At 34.8% G+C, this 18,325-nt stretch overlaps 5 protein-coding genes and 1 long non-coding RNA gene across 29 annotated transcripts in view; 2 read left to right on the top strand and 4 right to left on the bottom strand.

Moving 5' to 3' along the window:
• The first annotated feature begins 1,109 nt into the window (after positions 1-1,109).
• LOC149093833 (uncharacterized) lies at positions 1,110-3,039 on the top strand. The gene has a single exon (XM_089268140.1). The coding sequence runs from the start codon at positions 1,192-1,194 to the stop codon at positions 2,647-2,649; it is 1,458 nt and encodes a 485-aa protein (XP_089124266.1). The 5' UTR covers positions 1,110-1,191; the 3' UTR covers positions 2,650-3,039.
• A 248-nt stretch (positions 3,040-3,287) lies between these two features.
• On the bottom strand, positions 3,288-3,722 carry LOC112538595 (uncharacterized). Its single transcript, XR_003081793.2, has 2 exons — positions 3,584-3,722; positions 3,288-3,520 (listed from the first exon to the last, which is right to left on the bottom strand). It is a non-coding gene; the product is annotated as an uncharacterized LOC112538595 (long non-coding RNA).
• A 2,636-nt stretch (positions 3,723-6,358) lies between these two features.
• LOC107359567 (cell adhesion molecule Dscam1-like) overlaps positions 6,359-18,325 on the bottom strand; it is a 41,056-nt gene continuing 29,089 nt past the window's right edge. For 16 of the 24 annotated variants that reach the window (XM_089268114.1, XM_089268117.1, XM_089268129.1 and 13 more), the window contains one exon: positions 15,361-17,519. In XM_089268114.1, the coding sequence (XP_089124240.1) occupies positions 15,880-17,519 (1,640 nt within the window). In that variant the 3' untranslated portion in view covers positions 15,361-15,879. Of the gene's footprint in view, positions 9,128-9,318; positions 10,887-15,360; positions 17,520-17,679; positions 17,941-18,023; positions 18,309-18,325 lie in introns of those variants that run through there. The other 8 variants (XM_089268116.1, XM_089268134.1, XM_089268128.1 and 5 more) reach the window with 2 other exon arrangements.
• On the bottom strand, positions 6,563-8,257 carry LOC107359560 (acetylcholinesterase-1). Its single transcript, XM_015926052.3, has one exon. It carries the CDS (start codon positions 8,255-8,257, stop codon positions 6,563-6,565), a length of 1,695 nt encoding a protein of 564 aa, XP_015781538.2.
• Positions 11,757-12,314, top strand: l(1)10Bb (BUD31-like protein). Its single transcript, XM_015926065.3, has one exon. It carries the CDS (start codon positions 11,797-11,799, stop codon positions 12,226-12,228), a length of 432 nt encoding a protein of 143 aa, XP_015781551.1. The 5' UTR covers positions 11,757-11,796; the 3' UTR covers positions 12,229-12,314.
• mRpS35 (mitochondrial ribosomal protein S35) lies at positions 12,216-13,608 on the bottom strand. Its single transcript, XM_015926054.3, has 4 exons — positions 13,544-13,608; positions 13,064-13,485; positions 12,657-12,966; positions 12,216-12,574 (listed from the first exon to the last, which is right to left on the bottom strand). Exons 2-4 carry the CDS (start codon positions 13,465-13,467, stop codon positions 12,326-12,328), a joined length of 963 nt encoding a protein of 320 aa, XP_015781540.1. The 5' UTR covers positions 13,468-13,485; positions 13,544-13,608; the 3' UTR covers positions 12,216-12,325.

Consider the following 18,325-nt stretch of genomic DNA (forward strand, 5'->3'; position numbering starts at 1 on the left):
TGAGCTCTCCTCATTACATTGAGAAACTATTGGTTAGGTTCAATATGGAGCAATGCAACCCAGTTAAAACACCGAGTGATGTCAATCAAAAATTGGAAGTCACTGAAGACATGGATAAAGAGAATGTACCTTACCAAGAGGCAGTGGGAGCCTTGATGTATCTAGCTATTACCACAAGGCCCGATATAATGTATGCTGTTTCTAAGTGTTCTCAATTTTGTAGCAATTACAATGCTGTACATTGGAAAGCTGTTAAGAGAATTCTACGCTATCTTAAAGCTACAAAGACTCATGGAATAACTTTTGGTAAAGCTGAAAATTTGAATCTATCAGCGTTTTGTGATAGTGATTATGCTGCCGACTTGATGACTAGAAGGTCAGTTACTGGATACGTATGCTTACTAAATAGTGGACCGATAGCGTGGGCTTCGAGATCTCAAAAAGTTGTTGCTCAAAGCACAACAGAGGCCGAATACATGGCAATGGCTGAGTGTACTAAAGAAATAATCTGGTGCCGTCAAGTATTACAAGAATTGGGATCTCAACAAACAAGTCCAACTATAATGCACTGTGATAACCAAGGCGCAATCAAATTGGTAGAGAATCCAGTCCTACACCGACGAACAAAGCATATCGATGTTCGATATCACTTTATTAGAGATGTTCGTGAGAACGGAGAGATGGACGTTGTCTATGTACCCACTGATAAGCAAGCGGCTGACTTCTTGACAAAACCACTTTGTTCAGAAGCGTTTAATCGATGCTGCTCTACAATTGGAATTAAGAGACTCACGAGTGGGAGTGTTGAAAGTAACGCTCGTCTCTAATCGGCTCATGATAATAAGCTGCTTAGAAGCTGAGATCTCGATCTGAGATCTCAGGCTCTCAAACTGAGACCTCGGGTTCTCAATCTGAGACCTCAGGGATCAAATTAGGGATCTCAGAAGCTCAAGTTGAGATCTCAGGGGCTCAATCTGAGATCTCATTGTGAGTCCTCATTGAGTTTGACCACAATGAGTCCTCGTAGTGTAAACCTCTAACCTTAGTATTTAAAGAACTTGACTTAATGAATAAAATGCTTTTTGCTTCTGCACTCTTTTGCGAGTATATTGATTCTTTTATTTTAACCAACAGATTCCATCTTTAGATGATGATTACGATATTTCAATCATTTGTTATCCAACATTTCAAATGGACGATTTGAAATGTACACCTTCACCACTTTCATCACCTCCAGCTCTTCGTAAGCGTATCCGTTTACTTATTCATCTCTTAATAACAACTTTAAGTGCTGGACAAATTTATTCAATAGCGATTGATTATTTGTACGGTGAAATCACAAACAAAGTGAACTTAATGTATCCAGAAAAATTCATTTTACCCGATGTGTCTTTGTGTTTTCCATTCCTGGATCTTATCAATTTGACCAAAGCTGATCAGCAATACGGAAATTTCAGTTCTATTCTGAAAAATAGGCCATTCTTCGAAGATTATTCAAGTCATAATGATGTTTACACAGAAATTTATTCCCTTCTGGGCAACTTAACAACCAAACAACTGAACGGACTGTTAAAGGATATTAAACATGCAGCTCCTTTGGTTGAATTGGCACCCAATCGCCGTCCTGATAATCTGCAAATAGGCCCTAAACTGATAAATGCTGATTCTTATTGTGAAATATTTCATTTCATTCGCCAACCATCATTTTGTTTGACAATAAAATGTTTGAATGAAACAAAGCAGCCGCTTGAATATAAACGTGAACATATTTTTCAGCAGCCTTACAATGGAGTAATGTTGAAGATACAATTGAATCCGAATGTATCCATTATGGCGTCTACAGTTAACGTAATTTTCACTTCGCATAGTCATTTAACTCAGGGTAAGAAACAGTCAGCATTTCGAATTGGTTTCAGAGAAAGTCCAGCAACTCATATAATCACTTACTCCAAAATAATCAACGTATTAGTCCAAGAAGATTATGAAATGTCATGTTTTAATTACTCATTGATTGGCTATTTGTCAAGAGATGATTATTTAGATGCCTGTTTAAACAATGCCTCTTCACAAGCCACTGGTGCAGTTTTTTATGGGACTGTACAAAATTTCAATGATACAAGTGATCACATGAGTGATTTTCATCAATTTTATCATGAATATTTAAATCCCAATGAAACTGAAAGGGAAAAAAGGAGACAATTTTACAAATTTTGCCGTGAATATTGTGCTAAGCAAGCAGATAAACCTGATTGCCATCAAGAAATACTTTACCCAGTTGGTTTCCGAAAGATCATTCGATCAGATGGAGTCTATGAAGTTGTAGTTAGAGCTCCGGCAAGTCCATTTGAAATCAATCGATATTTCCCTGAATACACTTTACTCGATTTGTTGATTTACTTTGCTAGCAGTTTAAATTTCTGGTTTGGGTTATCCCTAGTTTCACTTTCAGAAAGGTTTTTAAATTTTTACTGTAATTTATTTAAGCGCAAAAAAGAGTCAAAAAGTCAGAAAAGTAATTCGACGATTAAATTGCATAAAGCTAAGGTGACCAGTTCCAAGCCAGTGGAAGTTTTTGTTGTCCAAACCAGGAGGCCGAGAGTGACCAAAATCAAAGATATTTCTAATGAACTACCAACTGTTTATTATTAAACTAACAATGTAATCTTGTAAAAACACGAACAGGATTATTTGCTGGGGCTTAAGCAATGGTTTTAAGCTTTAAAATTATTTTTATCATTTCTCAAAATTCCCATAGTTTCTGATGGAATAGTGGATCCTGCATACTTTTAAATGGATGGTTCTTAACTGGCATAAAAGGATTGATCAGCTTCTCCATGCCAAGTCCCATGGCATGCTCATCCATGGATTTCTCCCTAACGAGTTCATCTAGAACGGATAAAATATTTAGTGGGCTATAATTCATGATTATAACAAATGTAATGAAAATATGAATTGAGCATAAAAATGAGAAACTGATAAAAATCTACTTTTTTATCAAAACGAACTTGTATTGAATAAATTTTATGAAAACAATTGAAATCTATGTCAGTTAATATTTTCAAGTTGAATTGCTGTGTATTATAATGTAAAATATTACATTTTTTGATTTTACAGCAAGTTTTGGTTTCGATTTAATTTTTTCGAGCAAAGAAATTCATGTTCATCCGGGTAGAAATTTCTACTGTGAGTAATTTATCAAAAAGACCAAGTAAGATGCATACGATATGTTAAACCTGAAAACCCGAAAAAAATTGAATTGAATTCTATTGATCCAATTTGACAATTAGTTACTTTGAAAATCATTTTTAATATAATTCGGAAGTTTTAAAGTTCAGGAACAGCAGAAGATTTTCTTGATAGCGAATAATTGAGTTTAATTTTTCATTCTTTTACCCAACAAGGTCCCGTAACTAGGTGCTATCAAGGTAATAAGCTCAAGTACCCATAGATTGGGGCTGATCATCTTCACTTTCGCTCCCAGGTGGATTTGGATTGATTGACTTTTCTGGACTTTTTGCAGCTAAATTAAACACGGAAAGTAAAATCAGTTATGTTTTCATGGAATTAGGAAAGAATACAATACTTTTGTTATCATTTCCTTGTACCATCTCATCAATGTTGTCCATTACCATGCCAAAGTCCCCCATTTCAGTTTGTGCTGCTGTAACGAAACTGAAAACACCTACAAAAGTAACGAAAATAACAAGAAAAGTGATTTTGAAGAACCGCATTTTAACTTTTTTATGATTAATTAGAACACTTAATTGCAAAAACTGTTTGAATAACTTGGTGTGGTTTGAACTGAAACTGATATTGTTCATTAGAAATGATTTTCTTTTATACTCATTGTCTTATTTATTAAAGCTATCAGTTGTGTTACCCCAGTTGGCTTGTTTAAATATCATAACCTTTGATATTTTGAGGTTATTTTCAATTCTTTGAATATTTCACTGCCCTTTCCGCGTGTATAATGCCAGAAGAGGCTTTGCAATGTATTTGCGCAATTTAAGAACACTTTTCCTCAGCACAGGAGAAAAAATTTGGAATGTTTGAAATTCATCGGTTGCTAAAATAATAATAATAGTCTGATAAATATTTGAAATTCGCAGGTGATTTTTAAACTCCTTCTTAGTCCGTAAAACCTTACTCTTACCTGTCAATACTAAAGTAGTAGACTTGAACTTTTTCAACATCCAATAAATATAGATCTAGTTAATTAACTTTGATCCATTTTGTTCTGCTCTTGAACTATTCAATAAATATTTCAATCCCATTGTTCAAGTTGAATCCGATAAAATCAATCAATAGCAATGAGAGAAGAGATGATGCACAAAACTAAATAGAAAGCATAATTTTTTAATTTTGCAATAAGGTTGCATGATTGAGTTAATCATGCTCTCGCTTTAATGATTGATTAATAAACAAAATTTTGAAAACATGTCTGCCAGTTGAAACAATAAGTTCAAATTTATTTTCAATAACAACAACCGACAATAAAGCAATACATTGATAAAAAAACAGTTTGGCCAAGTATCATGAATTTAATGTAAATTAGACTCAATGTTAACAATTGAAATCGTGTTGGTTCCGAGTTGATTTGAAACAATTCAAGTGATCGTCTCTTGTAACCAATTGTGATGCAGCGAGTGAAAAAATTTCCCGAATTAGTCACCAAAGCCAGAGCATTGTCACGATTCAATAAAATATTTGGTGATATTGTTGATCCAAAAGATGGCTTAGAGCATTTAGATTTTCTTGAAAAATCTGGTAAAACCTGGTTAATTTGCCTTGGTGGTTACAACCAATCGACCCAATATCATCCAGGTTATCTACTTACTTCGATAGCCATTGAGGCAATCAACTGGTTCTTGATTAGTCGACTCATCATACTTTGCCTGACCGACAATCATAATCTATCCTTTTATTTGGGTGACATATTTTATGGCACTTCAACTCGATTTTACATGAATGCTGTTTTTGGTGTTTCATCAATCCTGTTAGGTGGTATTAGAAGCTTCATCTTTTGGAGTGAACAATTTAAAAACTTGCATTGGATGAATTACTTCGCCAGCATTAAAAAAAATGGTTTCAGAACCGATATGCTTCATATTTCTCAATCGGATTTGAAAATATTGAGATCTAGACTTTACATAAGTCGCAAGATTTTCACCTTTTTTACTCCATTGACAATCATATCATTGGCCTCAATATTTACTTTTGCCGTTGTCAGCAACCCGGTAACTTATTCATCAACAGTCAGGCTAATATTCATTATTGGTTGGACTGGAGCTACTTTTGTTGCCGCTGTTTTTGCAATCGCCACTGCAATCTGGATGTCTATTCATGTTTACGTTCTTATAGTTTATACCATTTTGCGTTTGGATCATATTACTCGGGTAACTGAAGGGTTAATCCGGCTACCAATAATACCAGTTCATTTGATTCGTTCAGTGATTAATGAGCAAAGCTCGTTGTTCAACTCGATCGATAAAATGAATAATCAATTGTCTAATCTGTTCCTCTTTGGTTACAATTATGCTGCTTTCGCTGCTGACTTTTTACTGTACATAGCTTTAATCATGCCAAAGGATAATCTATTCAATAACGTTCTTGTTTTCGGTTTTGGCATTGAAGCTTCTGGCATTGTTATTATTATTGTATACCTTTCATCGACAATTCATATCAAGGTATGTTTACCGGTAGACAGTCAGGTCACAATAATCTCTGATTACCAATCGTTGTAAATTTATTTTGCTAATATTTTTATCTTTCTTTCAAGACTCACCAAACATATTCTTATTATCATGAGATGATTGAAAAACTACCGAACGTTATGTTAAACGAAACTATAATCAATTACAAGGTAATTTCGTTTCTACTTTCGATTGATTCTTTGTCAAACAATTGTTAATTGTTTCAATTTTAAGATACTTGGTATACTTGAAAGGATTGGTGGTCCAGTTATTGGCATTTATATCGGTACTATGTTTCCATTGACTTATTACCAGTTTGCCACCGTAAGTATGATAGACTGATCTTATTGATTCAATAATATTTTTTCTCCAATTAGTTTCTTCTTGAAAATGCCAGTTTGATGTTACTTCTGGCTGGAGCCTTACAAAATATTATGTGAAAATTTTTGGAAACTGAATATTTCAGAGTATTTTACTATTGATTGACTGTCAGTTCATAAGAACTATGCTGGGAATGATACTAAATCTGATTGGAAAATCAGATAATTATCTTATCAATTTACGGAAACAATTGCTCTTGGTAAAAAAGAGTATTTTCTGTTAAACAGTACCTAATAACACTTTTATCAGTCACAACTAAAATCTGCACAAAAATCTGAATGTGATTAAAACAAAACAATATGAACAAACTGATCATGTTTTACTGTTTACTCTAATTTTCCTGCAATTATCGGTTATGATTAAATTGATGTTACAGATAAAGTATGAATATGATTGATAAATATTACACCGTCATCAATAATTGGGTATTTTTCAACTTCAAAAGTCGAAATGAGATTTTGCCACTACTAGGTATGAATCATCAAAAATCAAAGATCATCAATTTGGTATATTTGAGCCCATTCACTGCACCGATTGTTATATGGATCGACTTCGAAATTTTGATAGTCCAACTCTTTGGTTATCTTCCAAACGTATGGAGTGGTTTTGCCATCTTGGTTACGCACAGCAGGCCAAGGAGCATAACCATCTTCAACAAATGTACCGAGTAATTTCATCATCTGTAAGCTGATTGTGCGATCAGAATCACTATAAAGATCAGGAGTTGTAAAAGGATAACCAATGAACAAAGCAGAATCATCAGCGTGAAGGGTTCCAAACGGACGTTTGTCCTTGTCAGCATCGAGAACCACTTCATTTCGATAAAAATAGACTTGATTGTTGAGACTGAATATTTTACCCATTAAAAGAGAAGGACAGATGAACGTAAAATCAGAGATGATCGCATGGAAAATTGATTCAACTGCTGTCTGGTTCGCCATTTGATCTTCTTGTAACTCGTTAAAATAAGATTGAATAATTGAAGTAAAATTATCCATTTTTTCAACACCAAATCTGTCCTGAAATAAATTTGATAAGTCAGTGATTGCATCATGAACTGTCGTTGGAGTAGAATGGGAAATAACGTCTTCGTTTTGTTCAGTTCCAATAAGAAGTGAATATCTATTTTTTTTAAAAATGGGTGATTTAATCAATTCTTGGGGCTGCTGAGGCAAAATGTCATCACCATACATCGGAGAAAAGGAAATGGATGCTGAAGCCTTAACCAGATCAAATGGATCAACTCTTTTTAGACAGTGAATTTCATTCCAACTAAGAGGATGATCTTTGGTGTCAGTGTCTCTAAAGGAACATTTAACCGCTGATGAAATCTCTTTAGTGATGCTCTTAGCTCTTTTAGGGTTTAATGTAGTTGGTGGAGATATTGGTAAGCCAGACATAGCAACAACTTTATTGAAAAGTCCATCAGGAACAATAGGCGATACAAATAATGATGTAGCAACGATTGAACCTGCTGATAGACCACCTAAAGTTACGCGATCTGGATCACCACCAAAATAACGGATATTATTGTGAACCCATTGGAGTGATTGGATGACGTCGTGAAGATCTTGATTACCAGGTAGATGATGAGGATAATTTTGTTCATCATCTTCAACTGGTCCATCATAAGGTCTACCTAGAAAACCTAATCGATGAGCCATTGTGACAACCATGATATCTCCAAAGGCCGATAAATATTGAGCTTGATTATGAATTCCTGCTGGACCACCGAAAGCAAAAGCAGATCCATGGACATAAACAAAAACTGGATACAATTTGGTAACATTCAACTCGTTTCCACGGACAGGAGTGAAGATGTTCAAGTACAGACAGTTTTCACTGAGAGTAACATTTCCAGCATGAGCTTGGTAAAAAAACGGTGATTGTATACAGGCAGGTTTAAAGGAATCAGCTTTGATAATTGGGGCTTTGTGATGATCATGATGATGATGGGCAACTGGATACGTTCGTGTAAAACGTAGTGGACCCACTGGTGGCAAGGTGTATGGTAATCCTAAGAAACAAGCAACTTGATGAGACTCATTTACTTTCAAGTATTTGCCATGAACTAGTCCCCATGGTGTTTTAGCTAAAGGTTTATCTGGTGCAGCTGATGCTAACGAACTGATGATTTGAAGAATCAAACACAAAGAAATTAAATCCACTGCGCGAATCAGCATCTTAATACTGTTGGATTCTTGAGTATACTGAGTACTAGTTACCAACTGTAACAATTACTTGCTAGCTGTTAACAAGTTAGATTTCTTCTACTCCATTACAATTAAAAAATTTCGAGCTTATAGCTTGGTGTCTAATCAATTAATTGATTAGAATTGTTTAGCAGACACACCTTTGGGTAAAGTTTAATGACAATGAAAGAGTTTTACTGTTAGTTCCTTTTGGTGCAGAATGTAATAATCTGCACTTTGACATTACAGAATGAATATAAGTTGAGCCTGTTTCATAGCCATTTGAAATGAAATTATTTAAACGAGAAAACACACATGCATTGTATGTCTAAGATAGTCGAAGTGAAATTTTAAAGATTAAAGATTATCATGAGTTAATAATTGAACTAGCGGGATGTAATAAGATATCAATTAAGTATTATAAATTGTCCAGGAAATGAAAACGAATTGACCAGTTGAGATAATGAGATCGAAGAATCAATTTTTGACACAATCTATTGAAGAGTTATGAAGTGCAATTGATAATCTATTTCAATTATGACTTTCTTCTTACTAGCCTTGCTTCTGATCAAGAATTGTTATGGTTTATGATAAAAAAATGTCAAATATTGGTAAGAAACAAACTAACTAATTGAATGCTGAGTCTTGTCTATTATGGTATCTTGTGGAGTCGAAAATGCTAAGTGAAAAAAGCAAGTTCAAGCTTTGAGATAATGAACGTGCAATAATTGATAGAACAAAGTGGAAATAGAGCAAAAATTATTGATAAATGGTAGATGCCAGTTGAATATCAGCAAGAGTTGATAATAATTATCGTGGAAAATCATAGATATGAGAAGGATCAACCATCTTCGAGTGTCTCTGTTAAAAAAAACAAAATTGAGTTAGAATTTAATTTAAATAAATAAAAATTAGATATATCAACAGGAAAATTGGCTGATTCATCATTCAAATTATAAGAAGATAAGCTGAAAAATTCATGAAGTAAACTTATCTGATATACAATCATGTAATATGAAGGCAATTCAAAATTGATAGATTTAGTAACTTACATTTTCAGTTGGCAAGTTTGAATATGAGACTGGATATTGATTAGCATGATGATCCAAAGTCATAGTACCATTCATCAAGGGTTTAGTGTTTTCTGGATCGGTGAATCGCCGTTCAGTGCCGAAATTGGGTATTGATTTATTGAGCGGAAGAGTTCCAGTGGCTAAAGCAAACTCAAAGTTGGGTTTGGTTGATGCCTCTAATTGAGCTTTCCTTACATAGACAAATGCTATGACAATGACAATGATGATGGTGGATACGGCAATAATGATCGACAAGACACCAACAAAAGCTCTACTATCACCATATTGACCATTTGAACCATCAAAAATTGACCCGATAGCAAAGTTGTCTCGATGAGAGCGAACGGTTCGGGTTTTAATAATATTTGAAGGGTCACTGACTCCATTCTCATTTGAAGCAGTCAAATAAATTGTGTAAATAGTATCAGGATTGAGAGCTGTTAAAGTATATTCACCGACATCTTTATTTTCAAGGAAAAAGTCCATCTCACGCCAATCAGAATCATCACCTTCTTTGAAATGCAAATCGAGATTTTGGATCTTATTGGAACCAGAAGGAAGTGAATAACCTACAGTTATTGAGTCAGTAGTAACTGTAGATACAAATAATCGTGGTGGGTTGGAAACATCACCAGATAAAGTTTCAACAGTTATTTCTGAACTTTCAGGTCCACTTCCAGCAGAATTGAAAGCTTTCAAAATGATAGAATATTTAGCACCCTTCATCAAATATCTCAAAAAGTATTCATGGTGTGATGAGTTTGATTCAGCAATAGAAACAGTTTTAAATGAATGCGGAGTTTTGTAGTCGTCAACCAATCGATAACCGACATAAAAGCCAAGCAGTTTGCCATTCCAAGTATTTCTAGGAGGTGATCTCCAAGCCAAGCGAGCCGTTGTTGGACCTCGTGCAATTGCATGAAGATCAACTGGTGCTCCAGATGGCTCCTCTTCACCGGTAACAAAGCTGATTTTCTGTGAAGGTGCACCAGAGCCAACTTCGTTGACAGCAATAACAGTAGATTCATATTGACTTCCAGGTTCTAGATCTTTGATCAAATGTAGGTTTAGTGAAGAAGAAACGTTTATTTCGTGAAGACGGTCATTGACACCAGGAGATGAAACTTTCCAATACCTTATGATATAACTGAGAATTGAAGTTTTACTCTCAGGAGGCTTAGCCCAAGAAACACTCACAGTTCGAGACCAAACTTGTTGAACGGCAAAGTTTAGAGGAGCTGGTGGAGGCTCAATAATGGTGACACGAATTTTTCGCTCATCTTTTCCGAATGAATTTTCCGCCAAACAAAGATAAAGACCATCGTCTTTGACATCAGCTGAGTTAACTGTAAGCATACTCTTAGTTCCATCGTTATTTGGTGCGTCCGTTATTTGATATCTAAGTGGATCAACCTTGTCGATTGGGGTAGAGTCTTTGAACCATTTGACAGTAACTGGCTGGTCACCGTCAGCTGAGCATTCCAGTTCAAGGGAATTACCTTTTTTGGTAGATACAGCTGTATTTTTTTCCTTAAATTCGGCTGGAACTGTAAAGCAAATAAAAGAAAAGAATTAATAAAATGTCGAAACAGAGAATCAACAACAAAGTAGTTAACTTGAGAGAGGCGCTTTCGTGACAATTTTCAAATATTTTGTTTGTTTGAACATTAAAATTAGTTTTAGCTGTAAGAAAATTACCCAGAACATTAGTTTTGATTTATTTGAAAGATGAAGAACCGTTATCGTTCTCATCTAGACATTTATATTTCCTATGTGGAAGTAGAAATTTGATTAAAGTGGGAAAAAGAATGTTAATTTAAATTAAAGTCGACTAAAAGTTGATGATTGCTTCAGTTGAGGATGTGATGTTGAAATTCGGTCCTTAAAAATGATGTTCAATCACAGGGTACCGTGAACCAAACTACAGAAAATGAAGAAAAAACAATAAAATGCAATTAATAAACAATACATTTGAAATTGTTTCATTTTAAGAAATTTTCATTCAATTCATTTTAGTGATTTTGTTTTAACATGATCGATCTCTTTGTTTAGGAATACAGTATTTAAATGCATTTAAATGGACCAGCTGATATCCCGAATAAAAATTCGGCACTAAAGGCACAAAAACCACTATCTTAAAGCAAAAACAGACAAACCATTCATTTAAAACCATGAATTTCATGGCATGAAATTCATATGATATGAACGACCAACTGGTGCATGGTTTAAACTTCAAACAATAACATAAAGGTTTAAATGTTGCTGAAAAGTCTCAATTATAAGCTGCAGCCATCTACAGTTGATAAATAATAAATACTTTGTATGAAGTTAGACTTTACTCTGATAGATGGCCTGACCAATTTCAAAATTTCCTCGGCTAACTTGAGCTCAGTGCATTCACTTGACTGTTTATTGTTTATATCTTGTTCAATTCAGTTTTGTGATTTTAACTTAAATATGCCAAAAATTCGGATTCGAGGCACTCCACCTGATGGATGGGACCTAATTGAACCAACATTCGAGGAGTTGGAAGCAAAGATGAGGGAAGCCGAAAGAGAACCTCATGAAGGTAAAAGACGGACTGAAAGTCTATGGCCTATTTTCAAAATCCATAATCAGAGGAATAGGTATTTGTTCGATTTATTTTACAAAAAACAAGCCATTTCTAAAGAGCTGTTCGAGTTTTGTGTTAAACAAAAGTTGGCTGATAAAGCTTTGATAGCCAAATGGAAGAAACCTGGATATGAAAATCTGTGTTGTTTAAGGTGTATCCAAGTAAAGGACACAAATTTCGGAACTAATTGTATATGTAGAGTACCAAAAGAAAAATTAGATGAAAATAGACCGATACAATGTAATAACTGTGGCTGTCGAGGTTGTTCTGGATAAAATTTGATTACTTTAATTTGTATTTAAACTTGGAGATTTTTATTCATTACAGAACTCATTAAAGCTTCATTTAATTTCATAAACAATATTTTGTATTTTATTTTACTTGACTAAATAATAATTTAGCGACACTTCTTCCATAAGCATCCACTGTTTCATCATTTTCTTGATTATCTACGATATCTTTGATTGCTTCTTCGTATTCCTTAATATCTTCCTTTTTAGTTTCAGCATTTATGTCTACCGTCTTTAGAAAATCTAAAATTTTCTTTCGAGATGAGCTCTTTTCAAAAAAGAATCTTTCCCAGTCTTGAGGTTCTTTCAGTTCTTCCCAAGATTCGGTTTTCTGAAATTCAAAACAAAATGATTTGTAAGTTGTATTTGTAAGAAATTCGGTCAAAGAACAATAATAACAACTCGATTCTTACCCATGATTCATAGTAAACAACTGTTAATAGGTAAAAAGCATAGTCAATATTTTGCTTTTTGAAAGGACACGAAGAGGTTTCAATAGTGACTAAATCGTTTAAAGGATTGTATCTTTTGCCCAAAAGACGAATTATTTTATCCCTACTGTGATCATCCAATTCCAGTTGTGATAATTTAAATCTCATGGTTATCGTTCGAGCTCGTGGATCTCTTATAGTAGGTGATGCATGACAATAATCTCTTGTCACTATTTCAACAGGAAAATGTTTCTCAATTTTTTCATCCGTCTCAAGTCCCTCTGGCCATGGACTGAAAATTTAAATAAACAAAACAAAATTTAAAATCAAATGTTATAAGCACATAAAAATGTAAAATGGTTGAGAAATTAAAAAAAATGATAGCTTACCTGCAAAATTTTTTCAGAGCCATACATTGTTTTTTGATATTTGGAGGAGTCAAATGAAAGAAATTGGGAATCTTGACTAGTTCAGGGTTGTTGAATTTCCCAAGCCTAGGTTGACCCTTTAACCAGCCCATAAAAACAGGTAAAGGTACACTGGACGGATTAAACGATTTAGCGGCTGGCCATACATCATTCCAATTTTGATTTGTTGCCATTTGCAAGTATCGAGGAGGCATAACATTTCTATAAATAGCAGCACGCTTAGGTCGAGCGGGTTTCTTTGGTTGAGGTAAAAAGGGCATTCTTTCATAGTCTTCATCCTCGTGAAAAGATGCAGCATTTGAAACACAGAATCTAGAGAGATTCATATAAGTAGTCAGTTTTCCTCCTTTCCTCACTGGAAACATGGTGATTTTCGGTGCAATCTGTAAACATAAATCATGGTGTTAAATGTGTAGAATGAAATCGGAAAATTATTCTTACCTATTTGCATAAAAAAGTTCAATGTAAAATTGAAAAATACATAAACAAAACAAAATTACCAACATGAGATTGTTTATTGACGCCAGTAGGCGCTTTTCACCATATTTTTAGCCATAAATTTTGGCTTATCCGCCACTCTTATGATGGCTTAGCCAGAGCTATGCTGAGCCGGCTCGAAATCCGCAGAAGATTGAGTGACTGAAGTGTTGGGAAAACTAGAAGAAACTTATGCTCAAAAATTACGATTTTGAATTGAGCTTAAGAAATAATTTTTCGATGTGACTCTCCCACGGTATGAGTAACTTTCTGAATGTTGAGTCAACGAGATTTTACCCGTCAAATTTTCTCTGCACTGTATAATAATACTGTTCGAATAATATATTTCTGCACCAGCTTTGTGATTGTACAGATTGATTAAACCCATGATATCATCAAACTTGCTGATGAGCCCATCCCACTAAATGAGTTTACATGTTAAACCTTACAGTACAAGATTAAATTAAAATTATCGTTTGCAATATCCGTATAAAATACTATCCTAAACTTAAGACGAGAATGTCAGTTTCATTTTAAAGATACAAAGTTGATTATAATTACGTGAAACCTCGGTTATTTTATATTTTACATAGCAAGAGTCTAGCTGCTAGGGAGTACAAAGTTTCTCCCCCTTCGATCATTTGCAAAGATTTATTCAAATATAATATATTATCAAGAGTATCATGGCCACTATGGACCCGTTGGAGCGGAGTAGGCTTGAATACCGAGTTTTGGTCACCCAGGAGGGCATGAGTCCCGAGAGGATGAGGGACTTAGTGAACATTTATAGGTGGGGGCCCCTGAAGATCAAATTTAACCCTAGGAGGCAGGCCCCCGTGGTGGGGAGGAAGGAGTTGGAGATGACCCTCGTGAGGAACATGAACGACCCCATCCTTACCTTCTACAGGTACTTCTACCTGAACACCTACAACTGGAAAACATTAAATCCGTGCAACAGCTTCGAGGAGACATGTCTCTTCGCGAGGAGGCTTTACCAGGCGATCTACCACAACTATCTCATTTTCGTGAGGCACGTGAGTCCAAAGAGCGCATCCGTCAAGATAGCAAGGTACGTGCTCTGCGGAAAGAAGTGGGACTGGACCATGGAGGAGATTGAACGGTGCCTCGAGATGTCTGTAAACTCGGACATCAGAGTGCACATGAGGAACGAGGACTTGAACATGGTCTGCTGGCGCTTCGAAATCAGGTGAATAAATTGCGATTCTGGTGAAAGTTAACTTTGGCTCATGTAATGACGTTGTACGACAGTAGCCTGTTCAATCGTATTACATGTAACCCATTAAATTTTCATTGAATTGCATTTATCAATCTAGTTTGATGGAGATGAAAAATAAAATTTGATTTTTTGTCAAATAATTATGATGATTATCATTTTAAGTCATTTGTTCACCTGAAATTATAAATGAAACTAATGTTGTTTAATCAATTGTTTAGCATAACGGATTTAGCGCCGGCTTAGCCGGCTAAACATCCGCCAACGAATGTTTTTACTATTATCCGCCATTCGTCAATGAATTGGCTGGCTGCAGTTTCTAATTTTACAGTTCCAATATATCGGATAGAAGATTCATTTAAACTGATAATGATACCGGTAGTTGGAATGTAAACAAAACCATGAATGTCGCAAAATTATTGGTACATATTACTGTAGATTTAAGATTTAAAGTGAAAGAAGGATCATTCTATCATCCAAAAATGTTTGTAAACAAACATTTTTTAGTCTTACCTTTGACTTAAATTTATGTATTTCCATCGGTTGGTTATTAATTGGAATAAACCAGACAATGCATGCTTTATTGAATAGTGATACATTGAATTAATGTGTTAAATGTGGCTAAGTTTCACTAAGAACTTGCAAAAGATGTAAACATTTTGAATTAAGTAATACAATGTAAGTGTAAAAGAGCAAACATTTAAGAATTGTAATAATTGAAATCGAAATGATGTAAAGTTGTGAAAGTAAATCGATGAGCTGACATGATATTGAAATAATGTGAAATTAGACGCCAAAAAGAAAGACTAAAAAATTAAGTAGAAAAGTCAAAAGCGAATATCCGTCATATCATATCGTATCGTAACGACAATGTCATTGTTTGAAAATGAAATAATCGTAAATGAGAAAAAAGAATTCAATCAATCTACGAAATATTAAGCGTTGAATGTGTTTTAAAGTTGACTGACAAGTTGTGATTAGCTATTTCGTGCAATTAATTACGTTTGAAAGATGAGAAAACAGTTAATTAAAACGTCTACGTTTCTAAATCACGAATAAAATGAGATTATTGTGGATAATCATAGAAATGACGAGTATCAGCCAATGTTGAGTTTCGTTTCTCTGTTCCGATAGGAATTTTAGAGTATGGTGTTGGTAGCGTATTTAAACCATCGTCGCATGGTCCAGTAGCAACCAATGACATTGTTTTGTCATGATCAATGAATCTCTGAACTGTTCCAAAAGTAGTTCCAGTGGCTCGATTATGAGCCAAAATTCCTGTCTGGGAAGCTTGACAAAACTCGAAATTGGATTTGGTTGAAGCATCCAAGCGTGCTTTTTTGACAAACACAAATGCGATGACAATAACAATGATAATGGAAGCAATACTAATAGTAATTGCTGGGAAGTAAACCATATCACCAAAAGACGATGATCCAGGGCCCAGGAGAGAAGTTGAATCAAATGGACCAGAGATGGATGATAAATCATTCAAAGATCGAGCAGTTTTGGCAGTGATTATTTGACTTGGATCGCTTACTCCATGTTCATTAGAAGCAGTCAGGTAAAGTTTATAAACAGTTGAAGGGTTCAGACTGCTCAAAGTGTATTCATTAGTGTCCTTACCTTCGTAAGTCAAAGCAAATTCTTTCCAGTCAAATTCACCAACTTCTTTAAAATGAAGCTGCAACAGTTGAACAGGAGTAGAATCAGGGACAACGTTGTACCTCAAATTGAGAGAATCTGATGCTGCTGAAAGTACTTTAAATCTTGGAGCGGGTGGAACATTACCAAGCAAAGTCTCTGCTATTATTTCTTGATACTCTGGTCCACTGCCAGCAGAATTGTAAGCCTTTGCCGTGATAGAATAGGCTGTTCCTTTAACCAATGAAGTTAGCAAATATTCATAAGTATTATTATGAGAGGCAGCATCAACTGTTTTGTACGAATTTGGGGTCTTAAAGTCACCAGTGCGGCGAAAACCAACGTAATATCCTAATATTTTACCATTCCATTTATCCCTAGTAGGTGGCTTCCATGAAACTCGAATAGTTGTTGGACCTCGGGCGATAGCTTGTAAATCAATTGGAGCTCCAGTTGGTTCTTCTTCTCCAGTTTCAAATTTAATTGTTCGGGAAGGTTGTCCAGCCCCTACTTCATTGATAGCTATAATCTCAGCCTCGTATAAGCAACCAGGTTCTAAAGAGTTAATCAAAACCGAATTCATAGGTGAGGAAACATTTATTTCTCGGAGTCGTTCATTTGCTCCTAAACCAATGATTTTCCAGTAGCGAACAATGTAACCCAAGACAGGCGAGACATTGGAAGATGGAGCAGCCCAGTTCAAACTAGCACTTCTAGACCATGTTTGCCGGATCATTACATTTTGTGGAGCTGGTGGAGCTTCAATAATTGTAACTCGAATGTTTCTTTCATCTTTGCCAAATTCATTTTCAGCTACACATAGATATGAACCATCATCAACCAAATCAGCTGATCTTACGGTTAGAACACTTTTTAAACCATCTGTTGTTGGTGAATCTGTGATAGTGTATCGTTGATAACCAGATTTATTGAGAAGTACCGAATCTTTAGACCATTTGATGGTTAATGGTTTGTCTCCTTCAGCTGAGCATTCCAATTCAAGTGAGGTATCACGTTTGGTGGAGACATAAGTTTTCTTTTCCTTGAATTTAGCCGGGAAAACTATAGTCATGAGAAGATACAGAAGGATAACAAGATATGCATTAGATATGAGATATTCAATAAAACTGTACTGAAAGAAAAATTAATTGCTTGAGAGAGGCGCTTTTTTGTTAACACATTATTAAAATAATTATTGATATCATTATTTAACCATCTTTACCAACAACTTCAATATAAATAGTCTTTGATATTGGAAAGCCAACGGAATTTTCTGCTACACATTCATAATTTCCTCTGCTGGAAAGAGAAATAGATTCAAAGATTAGTGAACTTGAATTAATTTGATCAACAATTTGATTATTTTTAATCAATCGCCAATATATTTTTGGGATTGGATAACCATTTGCCAAACAATCGACAACTAGTTTTGAGCCAGCAGATACTTTAACATCAACTGGCTCTTTGGTCCAGAATGGTCGAACTGTGTTTGAAACAAAATCAAAATTTAATCATTCGTCTTGACAATTCGGTAAATGAAAATTGTTGTCAAACAGAATTTTAAACCTTTCATCAGGAGGTTGCTAGTAAATGAGTCAACTCCTTGTCGATTACGAGCCAGACATGTGTAGTTTCCAATGTGTTTACTTTTCAAATTTTTTAACTCTAGTAGAGAATAAATTTCATGGTGTTTTATATTAACTTCATCGCCGGACTTTAACGTTTGACCATCTTTAAGCCATTCAAATGTTATCGGTTTTTCTCCTGCTGTTACAATGCAGGTAATCAACAAGATAGGATGATCGAGATTCACTTCATTGGGAAAATTAAAAGGTTGAATCTTTGGTTTGCCTACAAAAAAAGTAAAG

The sequence above is a fragment of the Tetranychus urticae genome, chromosome 2 (genome assembly GCF_039701765.1).
Source record: "Tetranychus urticae isolate SD_2017Ah chromosome 2, NJAU_TeUrti_SD_1.0, whole genome shotgun sequence".
NCBI classification, from domain to species: domain Eukaryota; kingdom Metazoa; phylum Arthropoda; class Arachnida; order Trombidiformes; family Tetranychidae; genus Tetranychus; species Tetranychus urticae.